The sequence below is a fragment of the Zootoca vivipara genome, chromosome 17, assembly GCF_963506605.1.
Source record: "Zootoca vivipara chromosome 17, rZooViv1.1, whole genome shotgun sequence".
Classification (NCBI taxonomy): domain Eukaryota; kingdom Metazoa; phylum Chordata; class Lepidosauria; order Squamata; family Lacertidae; genus Zootoca; species Zootoca vivipara.
The window spans coordinates 15,550,874-15,571,349 of NC_083292.1; the positions used below are offsets into that span (position 1 = coordinate 15,550,874).

Below are 20,476 nucleotides of genomic sequence, written 5' to 3' on the forward strand. Positions count from 1 at the left end.
AATGAAAATAGGCAGAACCATCCAACCCTAGCTGTGATGCTTCAAAGACTCATAAATCTCATTCTGACAGGGGTGCTGCAGGGAAACTTGCCTGCACTAAAACGGTGGCACGCAGGCCAAAAAAAAAAAGATCCGTTTGCTAGGCAGGGAGCACCTAGCATACCCCCCCAAAACAGAAGATACATAAAGTGTGAAGGGGAGGTGGTGAAAGGAAGCAGGCTTAGTTTCACACCTTGATTTTGAGTTAGCAGACTCCGGCACTGCTTACCTGGAGTACAGTTGTAAGACAGACAGACCCACCATCCCTCAGATGTTGTGTAAAATCAGAAATTGGGGTGGGAAAGAAGAATGAAATATGAATCAGCAGCATAAAAGGCTTAGCCATTCTACAGCTCTTTGATGCTTGTTGCCCATTTGCAAGGAATAGTGCCATGTCCCCACTAGGCACTGTTGCTGTGCAAAAACCACTCAAGTCCTCCAGCTGACAGGCACATCCTAGGATCTCTAAAGCAGGCCCCAAACACCTCGGAGGCCTGGGTGCTCTTTGTACCAGCACACTCAACCCTTGGGGTTCAAGGAGCAATTTATTCTCGGGTTCAAGGATCGATTTGTTATCAGTTTTGTACAAAGAAGGTCATCAGCTCAACATCAACAGCATAGTCCATACAGTACAGGAAGTTGCTTGGTTCTTTCGCGTGCTTAGAGTGAAGTCACAGGTGCAAATCCATCAGCAGTTTTACGGAAGCCGCTAAACTCCAAACTGCACTGCAGTGCCGGCCAGTTGATCACATGCTCTCTTTTGTGCAGCCCCACCCCATTTCTCACTGCTCACCTTTGCCCCAACCTTCCCTCTTATGATTACTAATATTTATGGTGGGCCCCTTCGTACCAATCCCTGCAGGCACACTCCTTAGCAGAGGCAGGAGTCGTCCAGCCTAAAACTTCAAACCCATGTGCTTGCTTATTTTTCATTTCAAAAAATAATAATGCTGTGCTGCCCTTTGGTAGCAATATTAGGGCTGTCTATACAGCAGATCTCACAAGATAATAACAACAAATTACAAAGCAAGACAGCAGTTTTAAAAAATACTAGCTGAACTGCATCTCCCAGCACTGTTGGCCAACTGGGGTTCTCATGGTAAGCATCTCACACTTTGAATTGTGGTTGGAAACAGAGCGGGGAAGACATTTTAGAAATAGGTGGGAGCTGTTCCTCCAACAAAGTTATTAAATTTGTAAATCATCTGAGTGGTTAAAGAAGCCTGGGTGTCAAGGGTTTGTAAATGCCGGTGGCCCACATTTTTCCGCTTGTCTACCAAAATACTTTTGCAAGGAAGCCAGCAGTGTTGTAGTGAAGTTTCAAGCGCAGGAGCCCCTCGTGGCAGCCCCCTCCCAAGCACCCCTGAAAGAAGATTCATAGAGAAATAGATGCATGCACTCAAGAGTTAAATTAACTGAAAGTCATTGATGAATGAACTGGCAAAGTGTGGTGATTGTGGTTAACAAGCTGGAATTTTACTGAGGAGGCCTAGCTTTGCACCAGCCATGACTACAATCCTGTGCATAGTTTCTGGGGAGTGAACTCTGTTGGCCTCCCCTACGCTCTAGCTTCAGCTGGCAAAACACAGAGATTTTAACAAGTGTTCTTCAGCCAGCTGAAACGTGACTTCTAAAAATGCAAGGAACTAGAACATTAGACAAGCCTGGTAGGTTAGGCCAATGGCTCATCTAGTCCAACATCCTGTTCTCACAGTGGCCAACTTTATGCCTGCGGGAAGCCTGCAAGCTGTAAATGAGCACCACAACTGTTATCATTTAGGCTGCTGGCACAAGGGAGAGAAACATCCAGCCTCTATCTAGCTGATTATTGTCCTCCTCCTCCAAAAGTCTCATCATCACTTCCTTCACTTTGAAAGAACAGGGAGGGTCCATCAGTTACCCAGAAGATGATGTAATTGCTCCTGATCTGGAAAGTCCAGGCATTGTGCTCCCCCCCCCTCCAAGTTCCTGCCCCTCTATGCCACAGGGAAGGAACCAGGATGCTGCTGCAGAGTGTATTCAGTTGTGGCAGGCTGTGGATTCCGTGAAACGCAAATATCAGAAAGGGTCAGCTCCATCCTGGAACCTGTTTTGAAATGGCTTGAGGCCCTTCCCCGTTTCGCTTCAATTAATAACAATGCAAGAGTAAGGAATTAAGGTCTGGAAACACAATGAATGAGCAATGCTGCACAGCAGGCCCTACTGGCACCTGCCTCCAGCAAGGGAAATGTTGTTTTTCAGTGGGTGTATTAAAGAGGGAGCTGTAAAGAACAAGTATCTTCCCCCATGACTTTGTGGGAAGCAGCACAATGAATATTTTCAGAGCAGAGACTTCCAGTAAAAAAAAAAAAAGGAAGAGGGGGTGGGGGAGACACAGAGAGGCCAATGGGGGATGAAGAGCGGAGAGAGACAGAGAGATATTAATTAGGATCCTTATAACGTACATTATCTTCCGAGGCTTCTGTTTAATAAGCTGCTGGAGAAGGTTTCACTGCTTGAGTGGTGCTGAACAGGGAATGTTTTCTGCAGAACCAGCCGGCTGTGCTTCATGTGGAGAGAGGTGGAGGAGCAGGGAGAGAAGCCAACATTTATTTATAACCACCCAATGGTGTTCATGCCAACCTCTGCTCAGGAAGGGCTTGTACATTCAGGCAAAACCATTAAAACAGCAGAGAACAAGCAGGAGGAAGAGGAGGAGGAGGAGAGGCAGAGCGAGGGGGAAAGCCAACACCAGCCTCAAGCAGGTGATCTTGGGAGTCAAGCAAAAGGCAAGGTGGGGGATGCCAAGGACAACGCCAAGGACGATGCCAGAGTAGGCCTTGCATTGCTTGACAAAGCACTGGCTGAGCACTCCCTGCCCCCTCCCAGGCCATGCACCACAAGAGCCAAGACCCTGATCCAGAGCAGAAAGGAGCCTGGAAGGAGGAGATGTAGCCAGAGCTGGCCTGGAGGCTTGCCGTAGACCACAATCCCAGGCTACCCATTGCCCACACAGACACACACACACAAAATTATTTCTCCTGGCCTTTGCTGGGAGGACTGCTTGCAAGGGAAGAGGCATGGCAGGAGCACCCCCATCCCCAAGCAACAGCTGACTCCAAGGGACTAGCCAAGCCCGCTGCATCAGAGAGGCTGCAGACCAATCTGGGGGTTCTCACCATAGCCAGGCCTAAACCAGGCCAGAGAGCTGCCCCAGAGGGCACAATAGGCTGTGCTTTCATAGCTGCCTTGCCATTACTTGTCTATTTATTGTCATGGTACAGAAAGCCAGCATCATGGTGGTGGTGTCCTGCACATATTGGACTCCCAATTTCAGCCCCAGTGGTCAGGTTGGCCAACAGTCCTATGAGTTCAATAGCATCGAATGCCTAGACAGCTCATTGGTTAGAGCATGGTGCTGATAATGCCAAGGTTGCAAGCTCGATCCCCATATGGGACAGCTGCATATTCCTGCATTGCAGGGGGTTGCATTAAATGATCCTCAGGGTCCCTTCCAACTCTACAATTCTATGATCTGGACGGCACCATGTTGACCACTCCTGTCCTATGGTACTTTACGCTGCCTTGAGCATTCTGAATGAGACATCACATCTAATAGAAAAATTGAGCTTTTCTTAGTAAACTGGGATTCCTGAGGAGTAGCCAGGCTGGGCCACAAGTGCCTCCCATACTTCTCTCCATTGATGGTGATGATGTTGATGCATAATAATGCAGATTTATACACCACTTCCTAGCCAGGAGCTACCAAAGTGTTGTATACAAAGAGAGCAAAAAAAGATAAAACTACAAGGACAGAATGAACAAACAAAAAACGAAAACTCCATTCCTACAGCTTTGCAGTTATCATACCATAAATTGACTAGGTCACACTTCAGGGAAAAGACTTCTTAAAAGAAAAAGAAAAAGTTGGGGTCAAAACAACATCACCAGACTGATGCAGTATTTCCCTCCCCTATCAGCAAAGAGTTAAAGCATTTTTGGGGAAGTGCCACAGGCAATCTCTGCTCCTCAGTGCCAAACTGCCCAAGGCCGGAAGAGAAAGTATTTCTCAAACCAGTTTGGCCACCCTTTGATACTACCCCAGATGGGATGTACCAACCAGCTGCTGACTAGGCAAGGCCACCTTTCTGATGTCTACAAGCCAGGATGTTCTGTCAGAGCTGCTCTTAAAAGCTCCTCAGCCACCACCGCAGAAGAGCTTCTCACACAGCCGCTGGCAAGCAGGAAGGGCCAGCTCCTGGCACAACTTTGATTCTAGAAATCAGCCCCGGCGGCACAATCAGAAGCTACAACCACTGCCTGAGTGCAGAGGCATGTGACTTTAGAGCAGCCTTTCCCTAAGCTGATGCCCTCCAAACACTTTGGGATACATCTCCCATCAGCCCTAGCCAGCAAGGACCATTGGATGCTGGTGCTAGCCCAAAATATCTGGAGGGCACCAGGCTGGGGAAAGCTGCTTTAAGCAGACATTGATGCTAGCAACCAGGCACGCTGCATTCTCCCCTCTCCCCCTCCTGCGGAAGCAGACTCTGGGGAAATTAAAAGGCCTTGCTTCTTGCTCCAGCTGCTACGGCTGAGGAATCGTAAAAGGAACCACAAAAAAAGATGAGTGACAGCGGGTGGCTCTGGGAATTAAAAGCATGCGCAAAAGATGCCAAAAGCTCCCTGCAGTGGGCAAAAAGCGGAGAGAGAGTGTGTTCACATCCTTGTATTGTTTTGCTCCTTCCCCACAATCTTATGGCGAATGCAGACCCTTTATTTATTTAGAGAGCAAACTCTTGAAAGGGAAGGCAAGGCAGTGCACACCCCAGAGACAACAGTGTCATTTTGCACATTAGGAATGGTGATCCTGTGGCCCTTCAGATCTGGCCCTGATCACTCGCCAGGCTGGCTGAGGCTGCTGGGAGTTGTAGTCCAGCAATGCCTGCATGGCCCAGGTTCACCACCCCTGTTCTATAGAAAATGAGAAAGCTTCTGTCATACTGGATGATTCACGTACTGACGATTGATGTACACACAGCAGGATCCTTGAGCTACCAAGGAGTTAATTTCAGCTTAGTTTAACCCCCTCCGCTGGGAAGATGATCTTAACTGGCAGCTTGGCAGGCAAAGGGCAGAGTTGGCTTCTGGGAAGGTCAGAGCATGTACATGTACACTTGCAGGCCGACCCAGAAGAGACCAAGGGCTGAGCATCATGGGTCAGATCTCAGGGGGCAGGAAGAAAGAAGGCAGCCAGACCTGCCTGGATGTGATACTCCACACGTGGCAAATCGGTGGGGCAAAGGACTCACCCTTCCCGACAACTGCAGCTTTCATTTGGGAACATAAGCAAGCCACAATCCCTTCCTTATCTCTATGACAATGAACCTGAACACAACATCTGCGGAGATCTCTCAATGGCCAGAGAGGGCACCTCCAGTACTTTGGCCTGAACAGCTCTGTGTGCAGACACACACTTCCAACTGACAAAACAATAGATTGTACGAAATACGGGAGAAAAACCACTAGTACATAAATTGGGCAGATGAGAGAACCTGAATGGGTTGGCTCCTACAGTCCGCTCCAAGAGTCAAAAGGAGGCTTACTGATTTTGTGGATTCCAGAGACCCCGAGGAAAGGGTGTCCCGGCTGCCTCGGCTCTTGGAGCTGAGATGGGGAGAGGAGGAGGGCGAGTCGTCGATGTAGGGCATCATGTCATGGTGGCGACGCTGCTCTTCGGCCCTGTCCACGTCATAGGCATAGCCGGGTGGCATCCCGCTAAAAGACAAGTCTGCGAAGAAAAGCAAATGGTTTTGATGAGTAGCATCATTCATTCAGTCTACTAGTTACTTGCCACATAAGCTGCCTAAATAAGCACATCATAAAGGTGGAATGAAGCTGCAGAAGGAAAACAGGAAAGGAATATTTTGCTCAGTGTTGTGCAGATGCCCTGGAAAAATGAGAGAGCGGAAGTGTGGCCAGTGTAGAAGCAGCCTCATCCTTCAGTGCTGCTTTGCACTCAGACTGCAATGTCCCAGGTTCCTGCCCTTCCTGGTTTTCCTGCAGTCATGTCTCCTGCAAGACTATCCTGGGTCCTCCCTAACTAGCACCAAAGTGCATTCAGAAAATTCTCACAATCTTTCCAGCAAGTGTCCGTTTGTTTGGGACTGCAGCTCATTTCAGAGGATTCCTGACTCAGAAGACAGAGATAATGAACTATGCAGAGCTGTGGAGTAGGGAAGAGAGGAGGTTTCTGCCCAAGACCATGGGAAGCTACTTGTGGGACTTTGGTCTAGTCCAAAGTAGCCCACCGGAATAGAATGCCTGTATCTTTCATGGGTTAAACCACTGAGCCTAGGGCTTGCTGATCAGAAGGTCGGCGGTTCGAATCCCTGTGACGGGGTGAGCTCCCGTTGCTTGGTCCCAGCTCCTGCCAACCTAGCAGTTCGAAAGCACGTCAAAATGCAAGTAGATAAATAGGAACTGCTACAGCGGGAAGGTAAACGGCGTTTCCGTGTGCTGCTCTGGGTTGCCAGAAGCGGCTTTGTCATGCTGGCCACATGACCTGGAAGCTATACGCCGGCTCCCTTGGCCAATAATGCGAGATGAGCACGCATGGACTAGAAGGACCATTGGCCTGCTCCAGTAGGCTCTCAATATGTTCATATGCAGTGCTCAAGCAGAAAATGCAACATTTTCATGTTCCTTTCCCCCAACCCCCCCCCCCCCAAGACAAAAAGCAGCTAATGGTACCTTTAAAAAATAACATGTTAGAACAATGAGAATCCCCCAAGATCCTATGCCCTTCTCGTTTTGTTTCTCGGGGCTTCTCTCATGCCTGGAGCTTAGCCAAATGCAGACCCTCGCAAAAGACATGTTTGCTGAAGTTATTCCAACCACGGCTGGCTGTCAAAGACAACAGCTCATAAACAACACATGCAACTATGTGAATCAGCCTTGAGGCTGGAATTCTGGAGTTCCTGGTCTTGGTTACAGGAGAGAACAGTGTATCATTGCTCTGTGGGGGGGGGGGGCATTTCTCTCCCTCTCTCTGCATCTGTAGGGAGGAGGGCTGCAAGATAAGTCACATTGTGGTTATGGGAATTGGCTCTCAAGGTTGTAAGGAACTGCAGTCTGGCTGAGCCTTAAGGCCTCCCAAGTTTATTTTTTTTTGTTCCTGTTAAACGTCCGGCCTTTGCACATAGGAGTGTGAGGTGTGACCTTGGATCATCTGCTTCGAGGAGGAGGAGGTTGGGGACCAGCCACTGGCTGGGTTTATTGGGTCCACCTCCCCCGCTTCCTCATCCCAAGGAGTGGATTTGCAAATCAATTCCGTAATGGGAAGGTTTCCGATAAAGGAATTATGTTTCTTCAAAGGATTCGTCACCAAGTCACTGAAGCAAACACATTTCCCCTTCTGCATTGGATGCACGATCCTGGCTCCAGGGAGAGATTTTGCTGAGTGAGAATTCGAACTGCGAGAGGAAAACTCCCAAGTAGCTCTTCCCCAGGGGTCAGCAAACTTTTTCAGCAGGGGGGCCAGTCCACTGTCCCTCAGACCTTGTGGGGGGCCGGACTATATTTTGAAGAAAAAAAATGAATGAATTCCTATGCCCCACAAATAACCCAGAGATGCATTTTAAATAAAAGGACACATTCTACTCAGGTAAAAACATGCTGATTCCCAGACCGTCCGCGGGCCGGAATTAGAAGGTGATTGGGCCGCATCCGGACCCCGGGCCTTAGTTTGGGGACCCCTGCTCTTCCCCCTCCACCTTCTGTCCTTCTGAAAGTTGGCTGATGGGATCCTGCGGATTAACTACTTTTTGTCATAAGTTCTTATTTATTTCCATACAATTTAACAAATTCAATTCAGTTTCCCTTCTTAGCCTTTTGATTTCCCAAGTTCCCTTCCTTCCATGATGTTTCTGTTCAAATCCTTTTATCTACTACCTTAAAAATAATAGTTATTTCTATAACATATATTTTACATTACATTCCTTTATCATTCTCATTCCTTTGCCTATATTTCTAGACCTGACTGTGATTTCATTTGACTGTAATATTTTGTCACATAATCTGAAAGGGATCTTGACACTTCCACAAAAAAATTCGTCCTTTTGGTCTCTTATTTTTGCCATCTCCATATAGTCCAATATATTAATCCATGTTTTGTATTTATGCTAACAGCAATATGGTTTGTGTCAGTTCCATACTACAGCTGCAATCGGAATTATTCAACCCCCATTGCAAATCAGGTGAAATTCAGCTGAAAATGCAACTTATACTGGCTTCTCCAGTCTCACTGAGTTGCATTTTCAGCTGAATTTGGGGAAACTGCTTGAAGCATCTGCTGTGTAGAGCTATTTCCATTGCTTTTGTGTGATTTGCTACTTGCAAACAGCTGAAAGTCTGAAAAATTTGATAATAAACCTGTTTTGCAATCGGGGTTGAATAATTCTGATTGCAACTGTGTGTGTGGTGCCTGAGACAGGATATCCAAACTGCACTGCTGGTCACACTGAAAAACTTTCCTGCCCCATTGCAAAGTGTCCTAATGCAGCCATAGCTGTCAACTTTTTCCTTTTCTCGCGAGGAATCCTATTCAGAATAAGGGAATTTCCCTTAAAAAAGGGGGGAAAGTTGACAGCTATGAATGCAGCTCCCATTCATTTCAATGGGACTAAGTGCCGTTTCGAGCAGTTGCTCAGCCTATGCTACCAAGGACACATGTCTGTGTGCTTCTCCCTCAATGGGGCTGTCTCTGGACTGAGACACCTCCATCTCCCTGCCCTGCCCTGCTGGAAAGCAGCAGCTTCACAGCACCAAGTCCTAGGATGGCTTTCGGGCCTCAGCACCTACAAAAGGGAAGTTCCCCTGCTTCAGCTAGAACAAGGCTCTTCCCTCTGCTTAAGTGTTCTGGAGCAGCCTCTTACCCTCTTCCTGCTGATGAGATAGAAGATGTAAACGCTTTGAAGGAAGGAGAAGATAAATAAATGAATGCAAGAGGTGGTGGCCCTTCCAATATCCTGGCCCAAGGCCAGTTGGGAATGAGAGAGAAGCAGCCCCAATAAGGCCCCCATCCAGCTGTGGATGCAACTGCAGAAGCTAGATTGGGGCATTACATTTTAATTTGCACAAACTGACACACAACTATTACTTCCTCTGACATGGAAATGTGGTCTTTTAATGAAGCCTAAAACCTCATTAGCCTCTGTTTTTTTTGCAGTGGCACCACACTGCCAGCTCATACACAACTTGTGCCTGACAGCAATCCCAAGATTCTCAAGCCAGGTATCCCCCATCCTTGTGCGGATCTGAGCCCCCACCCCACCCCAGCGCAGAAGTTTGCATTCATCTCTGTTGATGCGTTTTGTTGGTTTCAGCCCAGCTTTTCCATCCCAACAAGGTCGGTTTGCATTGTGTTCCCATCTTCTTAGAGGTTAGTTACGCCTCTCAGTTTTGGGTCATCCACAAATCTCATAAAGATTCCTTCTACCCATTCATCTAACACAATGATAGAGTACTAAACATAAGGAGAGTCTGTTATGGGGGTTCTCTGTCCAGCTCAGTATCCTGTTCTCACAGTAGCTAACCAAGTGTCCTCATGGGAAGTGCACAAGCAGTTCCTGACTCAAGATAGAGCCCAGCACCTGCCCACCCACCCCCAGCATCCTAACCTCCCTCTGGTTGGGTGAGGAACCACCAATGAGCATTTTCCATCTATCCAGAGCCAGCCCAGCCAATTAGGCAGCAGGATGAGGCCGCTGCTTCAGGTGGCAGAAGCCCCCCATGCAACACACCCATGGGTTTTCCACTACCTCCACCAACGGTGGAGAAGCACCGCCACCATCAGTGCCAATACTGGGCAAGATCGCATCCGTTTGGGGTGAGATCTTACCCCAAATCTTTTCAAAATTGGTGCTGATAGTGGTGGTGCTTCTCCACCACCAGCGGATGCAGCAGAGCGCAGGGCAGCGGCAGGAGCAGGAGCAGGAAGGTAGGTGGTGGTGGTGGGAACTGCAAGACAGAGCGGCACATCCTGTTTCACCTCAAGCGGCAAAACAGAACACACCACCCCTGCATCCAGCTGTGAATCCACTTGGCAATCTAGTATCAATTCAGCCAATTTGCTAACCAAGATATCATGGTAGGCTTTGTCAAATTCTTGGCTGAAGTCAAGATAACTTATGTTCACAACATTCCCACAATCCACTAAACTAGTAAATTGATTTAAAAAAAAAAGTGTGTGAGAGAGAAAGAGATTATTAGCCTGACACATTTGTCTCTGCAAATCCCTGTCGGCTCTCCCTAATCTCTGTACAGTATTGCTAATCGAGAGGACACCTTTATAAGCTGTTCTACCTCCCCCTCCCTCCATTATTGAAGTCAGGTTGACCAGTTTCTCAGCTCATCCTTTCTGAAGACAACACTTGCCTGTCTTCAGTCCTATAGCACCTCACATGCTTTTCAGAGATGACCCAGAGATCCTCAAGAGTACACCAGCAGTTTCTTTAATGCCATAGGATGCCGTTCACCTAGCCCTGAAGACCAGTGTTCATTCAAAGTACCGGTACTTAGGCCTTGCCTGACCAACTCATTCAAGAAGAGCAATTCTGCCCCCAAACCGGTTGGGCTACTTACTGGAGGAAGGTTGCACTCAGCTCCCCTCTGCTTGTTCATCCATTAATATTTCCCCCTCCTTCCTGAGCAGGGGGGCTCACCACAGCCTTCTGGTTGCTTTGAACAGTCTTGCAAAGGACTTTTTGCTGCTCTAAACATCTCAATTCTGAGCTTTTGCTCAGGGCAGTCTCAAACAGGTCGGGCGCCCTGGCGCTGAGGGGCGGAGATCGCTCCGGCGTTGCCGCCCTCACAGGTTGCAGCATGGTTTCCGCGCGGCTTTGCCGTGCAGCGCCCGGCCTGCCGGCCCGGCGCCCTGGCACACCGCGCTACCGGGAGTCTACCTAGAGCCGGCCCTGCTTTTGCTGTTGCCCCTACTGCCACCATTTTTTCTTTCTCACTGAAATGCTTTGCACTTTTCCTTAACTCCATCTTCAACAATTCTGCACTGTAGGACCCTACATAGCATTTGTCTGAGCTGATTAAAAGCAGCTTTCCTGAAAAGCAAAGGGGCAGTTTAGGCTTCGCACACCTTTGACTTTATGAAAGATCACAAATTCTAACCCCATACCATCACCTTCCCCCCAAAGTCCCTACTACTGTCATCTCAACAAATCTTCGCCAGACATGTAGCATCACTCAGCAGTCTCACAAAAGCATTATCTCTTCGCCCAGGCTTTCCCTGACCCACAAGACCGGGCCCTGCCATTACAAAACCCTGGTATTGTTGTTGTTTTTTAGAATACTACTTTACTGGATTTTACTTTACTGTTTTTATTACACTGATCTATTGTTTACATGTCATGTTTTTTGCATACCGCTTAGAGGGCTTTAAATAGTAAGTAGTTTAGAAATGTTTTCAAATGGGTCAGTGTGCCAGCTTTCAAATTCCTCAGAATTCTCCATCAGGCTAATTATTAAAAAAAATAAAAACCAAAGGGGAAGGGAGGAGAGACAGAAGAAAAAACCTGTTGATGTTAGTCCAGCCATCTTAAACACGTATCTGACATAGACCTGGATAAACAGCCTGGCTTTCACCACCCCCTGCATAGTTTTTATTATGCAACCTGAGGGAGAGCCGTGGGGAACACTATTTTATGATGTTTTGGCATTGCCCTCATCTGGACTTTGGCATGCTCCAACCTGGTTATTGCAAGTTACATGAGTAACAAGACAGGGTTCCAACTACCTGAGGAGTGAAAAGTCTAGAAGAATTGCAAGAAGATGACCTCAGAAGTGGGGCTGAAGTCTGACCCTGCACCACTGCCATGGGCGTAGGCAGGGGGGGCAACTGCCCCCCCTAGAAGCAAAAGGCTGAGGGGCGCAGCGTGGCGGCCCCAGGCTTACGCTCCCCGCGCGCCTCCGGAGCTTCGTGCGGGGAGCGGGAGCCTGGGGCCGGTTCCTCTGAACAGCTGAAAGGCGCAGGCCCACATTCCCACTGTGGCCCCTCCCCTCCCGTGCCTTGGCCCTGCCCCTTGCCCCCCTAATTTTGATCCTGGGTACGCCCCTGACCACTGCCCAAATGGCCATGCGCTACACAAACACAACTGTAACACATGAATAGGGCCTCCTGGTACTCACTTACCTAACAACTCTCACTGGTAGTCAGCATTAGAAACTCAGATATATAATGTGGTCGCCAAATGACACCTTAAACCTAGGCTGCGGCTGCCACAATAGAATGTCTAGGAACCACCCCCCCACTCCATGGGATTTATTCTTATTTTTACTGTTATTCATTCATTCCATTTCTATACCAATTTATATTTTAAAGAACAGATCTCCAAGCAGTTTACAACACATTAAAACGTCAAATAAAGCAATCCAGAATAAAATCAACTCAGGGGAAATATCTCAGGTCCTTCTCTAAGTGACATTTTGCTTTCTCCTGGCGCCAGCCTGGCGCCCAGAGATCTCCATGTGGCCGCAATTGGACTCGCACCAGTCGCAAAAATGCGCCTGGCTAATTTCGAACACCACTGGTAGCGCGCTTCCTCATGGTGCGTAGCAAAACTGTGGAAATCGCTCCCATGGGAGGAAGCAATGGCCACCAACTTGGATGGTTTTAAAAAGGGATTCTACAAATTCATAGGGGAGAGGGGTATCAATAGATATTGACTGTACTCTGCCTCCACAGTCAGAGGCAGCGATGCTTCTGAATCCCAGTCACTAAAAACTCCAGGGTGGGAGAGTCCTCTCATGCTTGAATCCTGCTTGCAGGTTTCCCAGAAGTTGCATCTGATTGGCCACTGTGAGAACAGGATGTTGGACTGGATGGGCCATTGGCCTGGCCCAACAAGCTCTTCTTGTGTTCTTAACATAGAACACAAAGAAGGGGCATCAGATGCTCCTCTTAAAAGTTTGGCGATGGCACATGTTCGATGACTGCATGCAAAATCAGATGGTGAAAACAAATTATTCACAGACCCCGGTGAAATGTTTCTGACTGTGCAAACTGACTCCCCAACTGATGGTGGGTGTTTAGCCCTCACAAAAAGGCTGTTGTTTTCCTCAGCACAACACGGCCTGTGATGGTCTCACTTGGGGCTGTTAGCCTCCGTCAAGCTGTTATTTATCTACCGTATGAGGGACGCCAGCATGAGGCAGCGGGCAGGTGGATCGGGGTTAGTGGCAGGATCAGGTGGGGGACACATCAACAGCAATGCTTATCCTGTATGTAAGGGCTGGCACCCCCACACTTGAATCCCCATCGCAAGGAAAGGAACCCAACTGAGTCATATTCTTTGTCCCTATTTGAGTGCCAGGTACTTACAAAAGGAAAAGTAGAGGCTAGTGTTTGTCCGAAGTGGCTCACAGTCCTGAAATCTGGAAGGATGTGAAGATCTCAGATAGCTCAATTGGTGGAGCACGAGACTGTTATTCTCAGGGTCATGGGTTCGAGCCCCGCGTTGGGCAAAGGTTTCCTGCATTGTAGGGGGTTGGACCAGATGACCCTCATGTTCCCTTCCAACGCTACGATTCTATGGTTAACTCATGCTAGCACAGGAGCAAGCAAGACAAAGGGAGAGTTCGCCCACACAGTCCCCACCCAGGGACAAGACTGGCATGTGATGATTTGCATGGGCTGTCCTCAGACTATACAGAATGAGCATGACATGAGGAGTATCACAGAAATGCAGAGTTGGGAGAAACCCAATGGATCATCTAGTCCAACCCCCTGCAGCACGGGACTCAAATTCAGGAATCAATGCATCAGAGCAGCTCATCGTCTTTCCCTGCCTAAGCATGCTTAAGTAAGCCTTTGGGATGGGCCACCTTGGAATGATCTCCCCTCTCTCCCTCTGGAATTAGCCCAGCGCCCCCCAAAACACACCCACAGGAGATTGCATAAGGCATCCACAGGATGCTTCATGGACAGCTGGCTGCACCCACGCTCCAGGAACTGATTTGGCTGCCTTCGTCCAACAACTAGAGAGAGAGACACGGTCCTCATCTCCGGATGACTCTCTCCCTGAGGAAAGAGCAGAGCTCCTCTCCACCAACCTGTCAGCACAAACAGCAGCAAAATGAAACCCACCAAATCAGCACCTCAGGTACCAGTACCTCTTGCAGAAGGGCACAGCATGACCCACCCGGCTGAGCTGCTCCAGTCTTCCACCTGGTCCAGATTTTGGGTGGTTCCTTTGCACCTCTCACTCTAAGCATTTTCAGTTTTCCATTCCCCCTCCTCCCCATCACCACGAATCCCTCCGGGTTCATTCCCATCAGCCTTTGACCCACAACAGCTCCAAATGCGTTTTTGTCAGCCTGAGATGAACTACACCAAGCAATGAACCTGGCACAGCCTGGCATTTGGCACGCAGCCCACAACGGGCACTTTTAGGACCCCTGAGTGCAAGAAACTGGTCAAGGCCTAGCTCAACATGCAGGCAGTCACCTTCACTTGACTGGCTCATCCCATGGCACTGTGGGCAAACATCAGCAAGGGACCGAACTTGCCGCAAGCCCGCAGTCATCGGTCTGGGGCTGTCCAGCCGTTTTGGACTACGACTCCCATCAGCCCCCACATAGACCCATAGAATTGTAGAGTTGGAAGGGACCCCTGACGGGTCATCTAGTCCAACTTCTTGCAATGCAGGAATCTGAACACATGCCCTTCCATCATATTGGACCCGGCTTAGCTTCGCAAGTGTGCTAGCAGTTTTACTGCTGCCCCACTAGAAGGACATCATATGGCTGATGGGAGCTGTACTGTAGTCCAAAGCAGCTGGATGGCACCAGTTTGGGGATGGCTGAGCTAGGCCTACTGAGAGACCTCCACCACCCTGCTCCTCCTCCTCTTCCTCTTCCATGAATCTCTTCAACCTCTTTTTAAAGCTATCCCAGTCAGTGGCCATTGGTAAATCCTGTTTGATGTTGCTGATAGAAGAATAAGAATAAGAAGAAGAAGAGTTTGGATTTGATATCCCGCTTTATCACTACCCGAAGGAGTCTCAAAGCGGCTAACATTCTCCTTTCCCTTCCTCCCCCACAACAAACACTCTGTGAGGCGAGTGAGGCTGAGAGACTTCAGAGAACTAGTGTGACTAGCCCAAGGTCACCCAGCAGCTGCATGTGGAGGTTTTGGGGCAAAGTGGAGCAGAGCTCAGGGATCAGCCTGAGCTGATACCCATGATATTAATCCATTGGCAGAGGAGGGAATAATGCAGACATCACCCTGGCAGAAAACAACAATCCTGACACTGTATTCAAAATTCGTCTGCCATCAAATTCTCATTTATGGTGGGTTGTATACAGTGATAGTAAGTATAGACCTGCTGAAATGAATGGCTGTGAATAATTTAGGTCCGTTGATTTCAATGGGTCTACTTTGAGTATCAGTGGAATATTGTTGTTTTCATGGCTTGTTTTGATGTTTCATCGATTCCCCCCCCCCATGTTTGGCTGCACAGTTTAGATCCCCCCCGAAATAAGTAATAAATCACATTATTAAGACATCCATTAAAAATCTGCTTAATACAGGGTTCCAAACTCTTGCACGTATCTCAGATCTAAGCTTCCAATGCAGATTTAATTGAGTTTCAGTCGATTCCCTTTTCAAAAGCCAAGTAGCACTCACTAACTAAAATCTTGCACCTTAACTTGGCATTCCTCCTACAGGTTTGTTTGGCCTAGGCACAGCCTCTGGGAGATGACATGGCCATGAACTTGGGGTAGTAAAGGACTTGTGCAGATGGGGAAAAAACCTTCCTCCTGCAGGTGACAAGCTCTGAATTTAATAGGGGGCGGCTGGGCAGAGGAGGCAGCCTGAATAAATAATGTACATACAAAGCTGCTTCCAGCTGGCCGCCCCTGTAATGCAACTCCCCCTCCCTGCCTGCTGGCCCAGCACAGATCCGGTCGCTGGCAGACATGATGTGGTCGAAGTCTTCCCCTTTTAGTAGCCCTTCCTGCTTCCATCAGCATTCAAGAGGTGGCACAGGTCCTCCTCTGCACCTGAAAGGCCCATTCTGCCCTGGCGCTCAGGTGGCAGAAGCAGCAAGCGACCACACCAGCAGAAAGGAAGCCTAGGGGTTGGAATGCCACTCTGCAGAGGGGGGAAGGGATGAGTGGTTGCTCCTGCAGGGGAAACAGCTCTAGAGAGCGGAAGCAGGAGGAGGGCAATAGCCCGGGAGACGCCAGCCCTGCTGTGGCTGCAGCCCTAGGCAGGGAAGGGCAGGACAGGCTGATCCCTGAGCTCTGCTCCACTTTGCCCCAAAACCTCTGGTCAAGTGCCAGGTAGCCAGCCGTGGGCGAGGGGGGGGCTGGCTCTCGCCTCTCAGCTCCACAGCCAGAGCGGAGGCAGTGCTGTGTGGAGCAGGAAACTGCAGAACCCTGGTATTTATTTACGCCCAGATTTCCAAGGCTTTAAAAAGCTCGCACAAAGCAGTTTCCCACAAAGACAACGCGGTGCGAGTACAGTTTCAAAACAAGAGAGCTCTTAACGCCATGAGAGCAACAGCAGCTTGAAAACGGGCGTCTGAGAAAAAACACCACAATCCATTATCAAAAAGCCTTCCAAAACAGGAAGGTTTTCAGAACACGCTTGGAAAACAGGAAGGGAGGGGGCTTGGCTAATCTCCCCAGAGAGCAAGTGCCGCAGTTAGGGGGCCACCATGGAAAAGGGTCTGCTGCTGCTGCCTGGTACTGGTAGAACCAAGAGCAGCAGGAGTTGGATAGGCTCATGAGGGCATGTTGATGGTACCTGAGATGACTTAGGATCTGCACGGCTTAGGATCAGCACTTGAAATTCAGCCCAGAAGTGATTTGTTAGCGAATCCAACTGATGGAAAAAATAGGTGGTGCTATGGACACACCACCTCACTACTGCAAACACTCTGGCAGCCATGTTCAGAACAGGCTGTATATCTCCAGCCAGAGTAGCAGGAAAGGCTCTCTGCAGTACCTCCACCTCATCTGAATTAAGTTTCGGTTGGTTTGTTCCCCCCCCCATTCAAATCGAACCTGGTTCAAGGTTTCTGCTGCCTCCCTGGCAGTGGCTGATGAAAACAAGGAGGCAGAGCTGAGCTGCATCCATTTCAGAACAAACCTCACCCATTGGTGGCTTCGTGAAAATGTTTTTAAAAGGATGGAGGGTAAGGTGAGCCAGCAGGATCCCATAATCCACTATCTCAAGAGCCACTGACACATCCATGCTTGCACTTTCCCTGCTTGTGACTCATTCATTCCCAAAACCAGGGAGTAAACTAGATTCCTCCAAAATCACTTTGAGCTGAGAATGTTCCAAGACCTTGACCAAGAATGGAAAAATTGTCACTGGACAACGATGGTTTTTTTTTAAAAAAAAAGTTTTATAGGTTGTATGTCTTTGTGATGCTGAGAAATGCTGGAAAAGATTGAGGGCACAAGGAGAAGGGGACGACAGAGGAAAAGATGGTTGGACAGTGTTCTTGAAGCCACCAACATGAGTATGACCAAACTGCGGGAGGCAGTGGAAGACAGGAGTGCCTGGTGTGCTCTGGTCCATGGGGTCACGAAGAGTCGGACACGACTAAACGACAACAACAACAATGTCTTTGTTTCTCAACTTGATCATTTTACAAGGTTTTGTATGTATTGTGGTATTTTATGCATTTGTGACTTGTAGTTATTTTTACTGATCATCATTTAGTAATTATTGTAATTGTTAAGCATGAATTTCTGTTTAATTATTAATAATTATTAATAATTTTGAGGGTTGATTTTCTTGTGTACTATTTTATAATATTTTATTGAATATTACTTTGATATAAGCCATTCCATTTAAAGGAATGTTTCATTATGAGTTTTTGTACTGGATTTTTTTTAAAAAAAAAATCTTTATTGAAAATTATATCAAAAACACACCAATAAAAACATAAACAAACAAATATAAAAACTAAATAAATCATAAGCAATCAAATCAAACAACATAAACAATTAAATCAAACTAAACAAAACGAACAAACAAAACAAACGATATATAGACTTCCACTTGTCGTCCTCTCGGGTTATATTTCAATACTGCTTCCCATTACTATAAAACCATATTTTTGCAAAATATTCTAATATATATCCTCTTTTCATTTATATCAATACGGAATATTAGAAATAGATTCATGACTTTAATGTGGGGCATTGTCTTTTCATATACTCTCCAAATTTCCCCTAACTTTGACAAAATTGTACTGGATTAGATTATTACAATGGTACCTCTACTTACGAATAACTCTACTTACGAATGTTTCTACTTACGAATGGCGCTCCGTCCGCCATCTTGGATGCAGTTTAGATAGGATTTTTTTCTACTTACGAATTTTTAGATAGGGTTGCTTCGACTTACGAATTTTTTCTCCCAATGCATTCCTATGGGATTCGACTTACAAACTTTCAACTTACAAATGTGCGTTCGGAACGCATTAAATTCGTAAGTAGAGGTACCACTGTATAATAAGGTGTGTGTTCTCTGCTGTATATTTTGTTGCTGCAAACTGCCTTGCGTATAGTAATACAGAAAGGCAGTATACAAATTAAAAGTGAAGTGAAATGAAATGAAAAACTGAAAAACGAAAAACTGCCTCCAATCAAGAGAATCAGTTGCCCTGACTCTCTTCTAAGACAGGAAAGGAAAGAGCCAAGGGATCAATAGACAAGTCTCAACCTCCAAGCAGTCTCTCCCCCCCCCCCCATCCCCAGGCTTGACAAGCTTAAAGGTCTCCATTAAAAACCTTTGCAGTGGCTGTGTCCACCTCCCGTTGGAGCAGAAATGATCTGCAAAATGCACAGACAATTTGCCACAGCAGGCTACAGAGGGCTCAGCAGAAGCTCCTGGGATGCAACAGACCTCTCACCACTGGGAAAAGGGCAGACACAATGTTGGCAGAGGAAAAGGCTTTGTCTGCCATCACCTGGAGGGCCCTAATACAGACTCCCCACCCCCTACTTGCATGAATCCTGAGTCTTCTGCCATTTATGCTCCCTGCCACCTAGTCAGCCATTTCATTGCCTTTGGCTTCTCAGTCCAAGCGCGGAGCCGTGTGCCCCCTACAATTCTAGCGAGGGCATTTAGGAGCGATGCTATTGAGAATTCAGGTAGTTTCAGAGAGAAGCCATGGCCAGATGTATCAGCGAGAAACTGTCCCAAAGGGGACCGGCAACCCCTTGCATCCGTCAACCAGAAAGACAGACTATTCTAAGAGCCTCTGTAAAACCCCTGCAGAGGGATAAGACTAAATGCATGGAAAATGAGGATGCTATCAATGGCCACCATGATGGTTGTGGGAATCGCAAGTGGGGAAAGCACTGCTGGGTCAACTCAGGTCATGCTTATGGGCTTCCCTTTGGGGCACCGGGTTGCCCACTGGACTAGATGGGCTCCCTTTGGCCTGACCCAGCTGCTGTAGGTCTCTTCTGATGCTTCAGTGACTTCTACAGTAGTAAAACATACAATAGAAGAAGAAGAAGAAGAAGAAGAAGAAGAAGAAGAAGAAGAAGAAGAAGAAGAAGAAGAAGAAGAAGAAGAAGAAGAAGAAGAAGAAGAAGAAGAAGAAGAGGAGGAGAAGAGTTTGGATTTGATATCACGCTTTATCACTACCCGAAGGAGTCTCAAAGCGGCTAACATTCTCCTTTCCCTTCCTCCGCCACAACAAACACTCTGTGAGGTGAGTGAGGCTGAGAGACTTCAAAGAAGTGTGACTAGCCCAAGGTCACCCAGCAGCTGCATGTGGAGAAGCGGAGACACGAACCCGGTTCCCCAGATTACGAGTCTACCACTCTTTACCACTACACCACACTGGCTGTGTTGGAAGGGACCATCAGGGTATATCTAGTCATCCAACCCGTGGTAAAGCAGGAATCTTTTGCCCAACATGGGGCTTGAGCTCACGACCCTAAGAGCCTCATGCTTTACTGACTGAGCCAGCCCAAGTATTTTTCATTCTGGATCTGTGCTTGTGGAATTCTCCACAGTGCCATAAACGCCAGGTCTATCTCCCTGGTCTTTTAGGAGGGTTTTAAAAAAAACATTTAGAATGGGATTCTGGTGTATACAAAAGTTAAGAAGGAATGCAGGGAGGTATCTTATACAGAATCAGAGCAATTGGTTCATCTGACTGGCTATATACTGACTGGCAGCAGCAACTCTCCAGGGGTTCATACAACTCAAACTAGGTGTGCTGCGAGCTGAATCTGGGGTGTTATGAATGCAAAGCTAAGAGCCAAGAGCCCTCTCCATGTTGCGAGAGTGGGGGACATTTACAATTCCACCCTCCTTACCGCACAGAAAGTCCTTTAACTCCCTTAAGGTTTCCTTTTCTTTTTGCATGCACAGCGCATTGTTGTTTTATCCTGCCTTGGGAAT

At 47.7% G+C, this 20,476-nt stretch overlaps 1 protein-coding gene across 3 annotated transcripts in view; it reads right to left on the bottom strand.

Annotated features, from left to right (window-relative positions):
* Positions 1-20,476, bottom strand: part of BCR (BCR activator of RhoGEF and GTPase) — a 104,853-nt gene that overhangs the window by 62,015 nt on the left and 22,362 nt on the right. The window contains exon 2 of one of the 3 annotated variants that reach the window (XM_035098789.2): positions 5,625-5,809. In XM_035098789.2, coding sequence (XP_034954680.2) covers positions 5,625-5,809 — 185 coding nt within the window. Of the gene's footprint in view, positions 1-268; positions 2,396-2,483; positions 5,591-5,624; positions 5,810-20,476 lie in introns of those variants that run through there. The other 2 variants (XM_060269562.1, XM_060269563.1) reach the window with 2 other exon arrangements.